This window comes from Lineus longissimus, chromosome 13 (assembly GCF_910592395.1).
Source record: "Lineus longissimus chromosome 13, tnLinLong1.2, whole genome shotgun sequence".
Classification (NCBI taxonomy): domain Eukaryota; kingdom Metazoa; phylum Nemertea; class Pilidiophora; order Heteronemertea; family Lineidae; genus Lineus; species Lineus longissimus.
Window position 1 is genome coordinate 9,417,336 of NC_088320.1, and position 9,043 is coordinate 9,426,378.

Consider the following 9,043-nt stretch of genomic DNA (forward strand, 5'->3'; position numbering starts at 1 on the left):
TTTCTGTCCGATCTGATTCTCTACTTGGCCACCAGGGGGCCAAATGTGGATATCTAAAAAGTGTGATATCTCGCTTATTAGTGACTTGTTTTCGATAAAACTTTTGTGGAAGGCACTCATAGCAAGGATACATCATTTATCCTACGGGTTTTTAATTTGATCTACTTTTCAAGGTCGCAGAGGTCAAATGGCGTGAATTGGCCGTTTGAGTGTAACTATGGCACGTTTCTCAACCACCAAAGCTATGAGCTTGAAACTTGGTACATATAACCCCCTATATCAGATAACCTCTGGTGCTGAATTTCAGCCTGATCTGATTCTTGAATTTGCCACTAGGGGGCCAAAACAGAAAAAGTAAGAAGTGCAATAGCCTGCTTATTAGCAAATTGTTTTTGATGAATTTTTTATGGCAGGGACCCCTAGCAAGGTTACCTCAGATGTTGCACGATTTTTCGGATTTGACCTACTTTTTAAGGTCGCAGAGGTCAAATGGCGTAAATTTGCCGTTTGAGTGTAACTATGGCACGTTTTTCAACCGCAACAGTTATGAACTTAAAACTTTGAACAAATGACCCCCTAGGTCAGTTGACCTTTTACACTGAATTTTGGTTCGGTCTAATTATTGACTTGGCCACCAGGGGGCCCAAACTCAAAACTCAAAAAGTGTGATTTCTCGCTTATTACTGATTTGTTTTTGATAAAAGCGGGGATTGCCCATCAGTATCCAATGCAATGAAGACAACAATTTTTGGCTACATACTGTAGCACTTTCTGTAACTGTCTACTAAAAATACTTACGGTGAGCACAATGGCCCCTGGCCGTTTCATTCATTCTTCAGCTGTGGCAAGCTCTACAAGTAGTACTGTACGAGAACCGTACAATTTAGTGCAGAATGGTAAGGATCTTTGCCTCTGTGTAGGAGCTTGCCCATCTTTATTATCTATTTAAATATCAAAGAATTTTAATCAGATAATCAATTCAATCAACGAATTATAGTAATCGGGGATAACTATTTTTAAGGTGCCTGTTTACAAAAACCTGAAGAGACTACCTTATAGTATACTCTCTTGACAAATTTTATGACCCGTATGTTGCAGTTACCATCCATTAGCCAAAGTTTATTCAACATTTAGCAGAAGTAAAAAATAACTGCTCTCAAATAAGCTCATGAATTATCTGCCACTGTGACGCAATATTACCTATGGAGCTAGGTGTCTGGCCATTGATGAGCAAGATTTTAATTCTATGACATAACAAATTAAAGTAAAGCCAACTGAGACACAAGAGTTTTTGCAAAATTTGCGTTTTTGACCCGCCCCAACCTTATAAGGACAAATCTATCTAGCAAACTCTTTTTATTCCAGACCATTTTTCGGGAGAAGTTCCAATTGTTCAGCAGGGTCCTAGTGATGTGTGTGTTTTGGAGGAGCCTGCTATACCTGATCGACGCCAACCAGAAAAAAGTGGTATGTATCAACTCTAAATTTTTCTATTGGTTGCGTTTTTCAACTAGGGCAATTTTGCAACATGGTTTTTTTGTCAGAGCTGCATTGAACAATCTGAAAGAAGAACTGCGACAAGAGTTAGGTCTGCTCTCTAAATTCCTTTTAAGAAAACCATTGCTTTGCATCATAAAATGATTCATGATTCCACCTTCGTCATTCAACGAATCAAAATGCAAATTTGAAAAAAAACGGATTATTCATAAGTTTTTGTCACTTTGCTCCTACTTTTTCAGAAATGGAAAAACTTCTGAAACTCCTCGAAGAAGTGAAAACTCTTGGATTGATTCCTCTCGAGCTGAAGTCAAAGTATGTGCCTCACGCAGAACGAAAACAACGTGCTGAGGGAGATTGGTCAAGTTTGAGGCCAGTCCTCCTTGCAGCTATGCTGACTAAACGAGGGGACTGTTTTTCAAGTGAGATGCTTTGCTCCAAATGTGATGCTGGTGCACTAATTAGGTTAGTGGCACTTTTGTTTCAGAGTTTATCATGGGCCTCATAGCCTAGTGGTTAACACTGCTGGCTACCCAAATTAGGGCCCGTATGAACTGTCGTGGCTTTCAAGGAACCACTAAAATTCCTGGCTCTTTACAACACACATTTACAACTCATGAACTACTTGAGGGTTTGTCGGATGAGACTTAAAGCTGTTGTCCCTTGTATCTGAGTGTCTATGCCAGGGCAAGTAAAAGATCCCACATAGGTGGTTGACTCCATACCTCTGGCTAAAATCTCCTAGGGTTACGACGCCGGTAATGATATGATATGTTATATTATTTGAGGGTGACTTTTTTCTATTTGCATAACCTCACCGAAGTAACATTGTTGGTGTTCCTGTTTTATGAAATATTGGGTATCCTGTTAAGCCGTTTCCCTTGCCTGATGTTGTAGGGTATTGACCTCTACCCATTTATTTTATTTCACTTCAGTTGTCTGGATTGTAAGTCCTAGCACAGGCGTTTCACCAAAATTCATGGATATGTGGAGCCTCTTCAGCCACATGATGTCGTAAGGAAGAAAATTTCAGATGATGGATTTAAGAGGATGGTTGTTTTGGGTAAGTTTTCAATCTCATTATTAAATGCAGTAAAAATGAAACATTGATTTGGTGACCCACTCCCGATACTTGCGTAACACAAATGATGATAACAGTCCCTTAACTCGTACTCCTTGGGGAAAAAGTCTAAGTCCTCACTGAAATTGCAATTGTACGAAATGTAACAGTCCAATAATTTCACTTCCTTGCATCTGCTTAATTCCTTACTCTATGTATGCCCTTCGGCATGATTGAGAAACTCTTAATCTGCACCTGTGGTTCTGTTAGCTGTTACTACTATACAGGCAGTGATTTTTTTCAATTGGTGGGGCATGATTGATGGACACAGTGACAGCCTATTGACACAATCCAGTTGCTGTAAACTCTCCGAAATTATTGTATCTAGGTGAAAGTGTGTCAGACTGCTTGTACCAGGGTTATGTTGGCTACAGTGGTTCCCTTTTGGCTTTAGTGCAGTCTGACTGAGCAAATGTTCAATATCAAAACTGGTGATATCTCACTTCATGCATGAACCGAGTTGGTAGCTTGGAGAAATGTCTTAGCCTGTAAAGTTTGATCATCATTTATTTTGTTTACACACACAAAATTGTGCCAGTATTATTGGTTGTTCTTGGCAGTACTGACTTAGAAAATATTTCAATTACAGATCGTTATGTGGATGTTCGGAGTCCTTGTATATGTCTACATTGTGATGGTACCTCTTTTCGTAAAGAAAGCCACTACTCATGTGCATACGTTACCACGAAAGGTACTTGTATTAGTATCTTGACTACGATTTCTGATATTATAGCCCTTCTTGTATGATTGTGGGTATAATTGGTGCAGAAACTTGACCAATGCCAAAATGCTGTGAATGATATGATCACAAGATAGAATGTACGTTTTTGAAAGCCAGATGTTTTTTGTTGAATTATGCAAAGAAATGGGATGTAAAGGTGTCATACAAAATTATTAATTTTGAAAAATGAAATACGGAAAAAACGTTGCTGTATCATGTACGGAAATCACTATTATTTCTGGTTGATGGCAATTTCGTGCTCTTTTTTGCGCTCTGTTCAATCAATGTCATTTTGTTTTTCTGGCAATTCCAAAATTTCTCTGTATTCCAGGACGTTCAAACATGTACATACCAAAGTTCTTCTGCACTTCATGTGATGCGGGTGTAGAGAGCAAGATTTCAGTGTCCGATGTTGTTGTCAATGATCTATGGCCAGGATCTCCAAGTATTTCTTCAGGTTAGTTTTTTAACATTACAAGTAATGCAATACATGTACAAGATTATACCACCAGTGCAGCATAATTGCAAGATATTAACCTGGTCAATAAAAAATGGTTGAGGGGCTGTAGCAAAATTAAGTGAAGCCAATAGAAACAAAATATTTTAGTTTCTCCTCCAACCCCCTCCCCCTCAGAAACTAAAATATTATGATTTTTGGCTCACTTTCCATTGCTTTGTGTTGCACCTTTTGACTTTTGGCACTTTTTGACAAACATCAAGGTGGGATCCTAATCTGCTTGAGGGCAAGTGGTTAAACAGGGGGTTTAAAAGTTCTGGTAGTAAACTGCTGCTCAGGAAAAGTTGGAAACTACCAGGCATTTAGGAGCAGATTTTTGCATTTTGAAGGCCAGAAAATGCTTCAGGAAGGGTCTTAAATATATACCCAGGCTAGTAAAAAAAAAATTTCGTTTTTTTAGGGGGGGTTTGTTGAGGCTTTATTTGGGAGAAAAAAATTATGACCCCCTGACCCCCTGACCCCCACCCCTCAAACGTAAATTTTTCGTTTCTTTTGGCTTCATTTTAGTTTTGCTACAGCCCTTTTAATTGTGTCACACGCATATCCCATGTATATATTTGTATACATGTAATAATCCAATTCACTTATAAATGAAGAAATTGCTGAATCTAAATTTTCGTCACTCCTCTGCCATAAACATATTTCAATAGCGTATTGAGCAAGGTCAAACCATTATAAGTGCCATTTCTTAATAGTGAATGTAAAGGATGTCCACACATTAACGGAATTAAAAATGTTGTACCTGCTATAAAAATGGAATACCGGTACTGCTCTCAACATTGCAGGAATGTACATATTTGAGGCTGATGTCCTGAGATGGTACCATTATCTGAAGATGGAGAGCCCTTCCCTCTCTAGACACTCATTTTTGGCAGCATTGGAGCAGTTTTCTAGAATACAAGGAAATGTGAGTGTTGAATCTTTGTTCTGCTGGCATGTACCAATTTATGGATCAATTGTACACTGCAATGTCAATGAATGTGGTTAAGGGAGTTGATACCGAACAGGAGGTATCGGTTGTCTCACCAAAACCGCGAGGGTGAAGCCTCAGTTTTGGCAAACTTTTCAGCTTCGCTGGAGTGTGCTGATGTCATAGACAATGCACTGATCCTATGACTTCATGGCAATACTTGTAGAGGTATTGTACCTGACAAGTATTGAGTCATTCATATCGATCTCTCTTCGGGCCAGCACACATGGACTACCTTTTTCCAAAAGTGCACAGATTTTATGGGATCGCAACCAAGTCACATGGCCAAAAAGGATTTTTTCAATTTGCATGCTTTTCTGATTTCAGCTGCAAACAATTTCACCGCAGCCAAGACTGAGCCTACAATGAGTGGCAGTATTGCCAATTTGCATTGGAAACTATGTCTGGTGCTGAATGGATGGACTGTCCAGCTTGTTCCAATGGGATACATGCAGTACACCTCGATGGAAATAAGAAATTGTATCAATTTAAAGGACAGAACCAGTGAGTGAAACTGACAATGATTTTGTTCCAAATATTGTCTATATGATAGTACAAGTGGGGAAATAGCGTAGGAGGGAGGTTCTCCCACACCAATGGTGTCCAATTCAAAGACAATATTGGAAAAATTACAACTGAAATTTGTCTTGCAGTCACTAGTAACTCAACATTTAAATCGATTTTGATAACATTGCAACCACTTTTCTCTGACTGATTATCAATCAATACAGTCAAATGACAATTTTGTTGAAGTGGTTCCTCTCAGAAATAACCTGTGACTAATCGCTTAGCGCAGGTCAGTAAGAACTAGTTTCACCAGGAGGAATAACATTTGCGCAACTTGCAGCCCTCTCTGACTTTGCTTACATCATTTCAGTGTTGAAAGACATGCTGGACGTCGACTGATAATGTAAAAAAGCCACCTGTGATTTGGTTTTTGCACTTTCATAGATTGCATTATTCTCTGACTTGAATATCATTTATAATATAATATTAACCTCCTGCACTCGTATATCAATCATGAAATATTTTTCAGAACATCAACAGAAAATCATTTTGGTGATATATTTATTGTGAAAGACAAGGAGGTCGCTGAATTTGTGAAGGAAGTGAAGAACATTGGAGAACAGGTAAACATATCTGCTTTTTCAATATCCATGCATAATGTGTATTTTCGGTCTACAGGAGAAATGTGGTGAACGCAGCATGTACATGTAGTTGGCCGTTAACAACAAACAAGCAGTTATAATGACTATGTGCTTATCTATGACATTCTCACTTCACATCGATGGGTTCACATCAATGTATAATTCCTGAAGTGCTTCAAAACCCTCACGATTTTGCTGCTGTTGCTGGAACTTGGTGAGGCCAGCACAAATAGCACCATCTTTGGTTGTCTTAAATTTTATGTATAACTTGACGCAAGGGCCCAACGCGCCGCGTAGCGGCAAAAAAGCGAAGCTGGCAAAACATTTATAACGGGTCACCGTCACTTATTATTGGACTTAAAGCGCATTTACGGGGTTGCAACTATTTTGCTTTATAGTGTCACCAGGAAAGAAAAGCATGCGACCTAACGCCGATCTATTTGTATAAAGTGATAATCGGAAGGTATATAGTAGGAAATATCAATAAAATAATCATTCCATGTCGTCTTTTGAGGGCATTTTTGATTGTAAAAAATATATGTGTACGTCACCGGAGTCTCTGCAATGATAATTTTATCACAGCAGTCTCGCGCAAGTAGAAGTTCTTTATCTATTAGTTCTTCACTTATTAGTCTCAATGTCTGGCGCAAAGCCAGACGTTTTCCATTACGATTTCACTACAATGTTTGACAAAAAGGAGCAGTGCGCGAGATATGCTAATGAGCAGACTTCCCTCGCTTGAGTTTCGGAAGAATGTTCCATATCGCGCTAAGCTGACCACTGCTGACCATGACAGACGTGCATTGGACTGGTACAGGTTGGAACTGAACATTGAATATGCTGGTGGTGACGCTTTCTGATGAGAAGTTGGTCGTGACTGATGCAGTATCCTTGGACTTGTCCACAGCATCGTTCAATCATTGCTCTCTGAGCTGCCTTGATCCTGTACTTACCCAAATACTGAGACCAAATGCCTGTTGACTGTGCTTTAAGAGAGACTGGCGCCATGCCTAGTCTCTCTTAAAGCACAGTCAACAGACACCAACCCCCTCAGACTCAGAAACCACAAACGCCCAACCCTTCCTGCTACCTTAATACTTCTGGGTAGTTTAAAATATATAGAATTCTAATTTTGACATAATTGGACAGCACACGACCAAGAACTAGCCATTTGGAGTGAAAAACTAAGAAAACAATTCCCAGCCATTGAAGGAAGGGATAACCTTAAGACCAGTTCAGACAACATAATAGCAGCAACATTGGTAAATACACCAGTGTCCCTTGCACCTGTGTCTTAATGTTTTGATTAAATCTTTTCTTGGACACTTTCCAGGGTACAAGCACATGTGGAGAGACGCATTGGAAGGCTGCCAGAAGCCAGAGCAAGCAGCACAGTGCTTTAGCGGAAACTGGACTGGAAATTGCCGTTTGCAGACATGATCACCTGTTGAAGTCTCTCAACATGTTTCTCCACAAGCTGCTTGATGATATGCCGAATGTGGACTTTGTATGCCAGGATATCATTTGCAAATATTGGCCTTACCTGGAAAGGATCCTCCCAAGTCTTGCAGGTGATCACTCAGCACTTGTTCGTTATACAAAGCCTTTCCTGAGTGTCTTCCACGCTACAGCTCATGACTGCATGGACATGCCAGGCATTTTCTTCATTTCTCTTGTCCACAATAAAGCACTTTGGCATAAACCACAAACTTAAGTTAACATCTTGGTTTGTTAGCTCAATAATGTGAATGCAATTGTAATTTGAATTTTCTGTGATTTTATAGATATTGTATTCATAAACTCCCATTTTGGTTGCCAAATTTGTGTTTATACTGAGCTCTCATCTTCAGGTAATTTGGGGTGGAAGGTGGCAAAAAGGTTCGGGGCACAAGCGGGAGAAGAGGCAGAACAGGCCAACAGCTATCTTTCACGAGCTTCTTTTACAACTAAAACAATGGATAAATCAGGTGAGGAAACTTTACCTTTCATTCTTAGCTTACATGGGTAAGCTTATGTTTTGTCCAACATCTGTCGGTTGCACTTTTGCTCACCACATTGATTCAAGGAATTGAAACTTGCTGAGAACATAATGTAGAGATGCGCAGCAAAGTACAAATTTGAAGTTTGGAATAAAAACGTCCAAAGCAGTGCGACCTTGCTAAGTTGAGATATTTAAGTGTAGACATGGAAATATGCTCTATTGCTTGTTTGGTATTTGATTTCCTACTACACTGCTGACAGACCTTCAAAGTACAGCCTTGGATCGGAGGCACACAGAAATTTCAGTTTTTTTGGAAAATGCTTGTTTACATTAATGAAAAGTGTTGCAGTGCCATCAATAAACTGAGTTATCAAGAGGTCCTTTAATAATTGTCTTTTGGAGTGAAATGGCCTCTGCATATTGTCTACCATAATATAGAAATATTTTTATTTTTTTGTTCTTATTGGCTTTTCCTTTTCTTAGGTAAAGAGGCAGCTAACATGCACTGTATTGGAATAGGAATAAGATTCATAAATTGCATCGATTTCTAGCTCACAGGTACAAAAAGGTGAGGTTTTTTTTGAGTCGTTGATTTCTGAATTTGGTTTGGTCTTGCAGATCTCATCTGTGCATATACTTAGTGCAAGATGCACATCATTATTAGCCTGATTATTATGCAGAGATTAGGCCTTACTTTGAATTAACAGATTGAAAATCATGATGACCAAGTACTCGTCACACATTCTACCCTGATGGATAACACTTTAGTTGGGTGTGATGTCACTCGCCTGGATTGGTTTAGTAGATTATCTTTGTAATGCAATGCCATTGTAGAAAAGTGTGCTGGTTGCATGTTGTACTCGGTTTCATGTAGTAAGAAAATATCTAATTTCAGTGCTTTATTAAGATTGAAAAGCTGGAAAAAGAGTTGTCAGAAGCCTTGAAAAAATCAAATGTTAAATGGCAACCAAAATACAGTGACTGGAAATCTGAGGTCCAGGAATTTGCCAAAGGTAAGATTTGTGTATTTTTAACCCTTTGAAACTAATTTGAGCCCCATTCTAGTGTCTGCTATAGTTGCCTGGCAGG

General features: G+C 39.1%; 1 protein-coding gene across 1 annotated transcript; it reads left to right on the forward strand.

Moving 5' to 3' along the window:
- Positions 1 to 1,881: 1,881 nt before the first annotated feature.
- Positions 1,882 to 7,941, forward strand: LOC135498460 (uncharacterized). Its single transcript, XM_064788727.1, has 9 exons — positions 1,882 to 1,962; positions 2,433 to 2,560; positions 3,207 to 3,308; positions 3,670 to 3,795; positions 4,641 to 4,762; positions 5,153 to 5,329; positions 5,862 to 5,955; positions 7,307 to 7,544; positions 7,824 to 7,941. Exons 2-6 carry the CDS (start codon positions 2,548 to 2,550, stop codon positions 5,192 to 5,194), a joined length of 405 nt encoding a protein of 134 aa, XP_064644797.1. The 5' UTR covers positions 1,882 to 1,962; positions 2,433 to 2,547; the 3' UTR covers positions 5,195 to 5,329; positions 5,862 to 5,955; positions 7,307 to 7,544; positions 7,824 to 7,941.
- The last annotated feature ends 1,102 nt before the right edge of the window (positions 7,942 to 9,043 follow it).

What these genes read in the sequence shown, in the direction of transcription:
- LOC135498460 (XM_064788727.1), top strand. An exon ending in ATCTCCAAGTATTTCTTCAG is followed by an intron (nt 3,796 to 4,640) that starts GTTAGTTTTTTA and finishes TCAACATTGCAG; the next exon opens with GAATGTACATATTTGAGGCT. An exon ending in TTTCTAGAATACAAGGAAAT is followed by an intron (nt 4,763 to 5,152) that starts GTGAGTGTTGAA and finishes TTCTGATTTCAG; the next exon opens with CTGCAAACAATTTCACCGCA.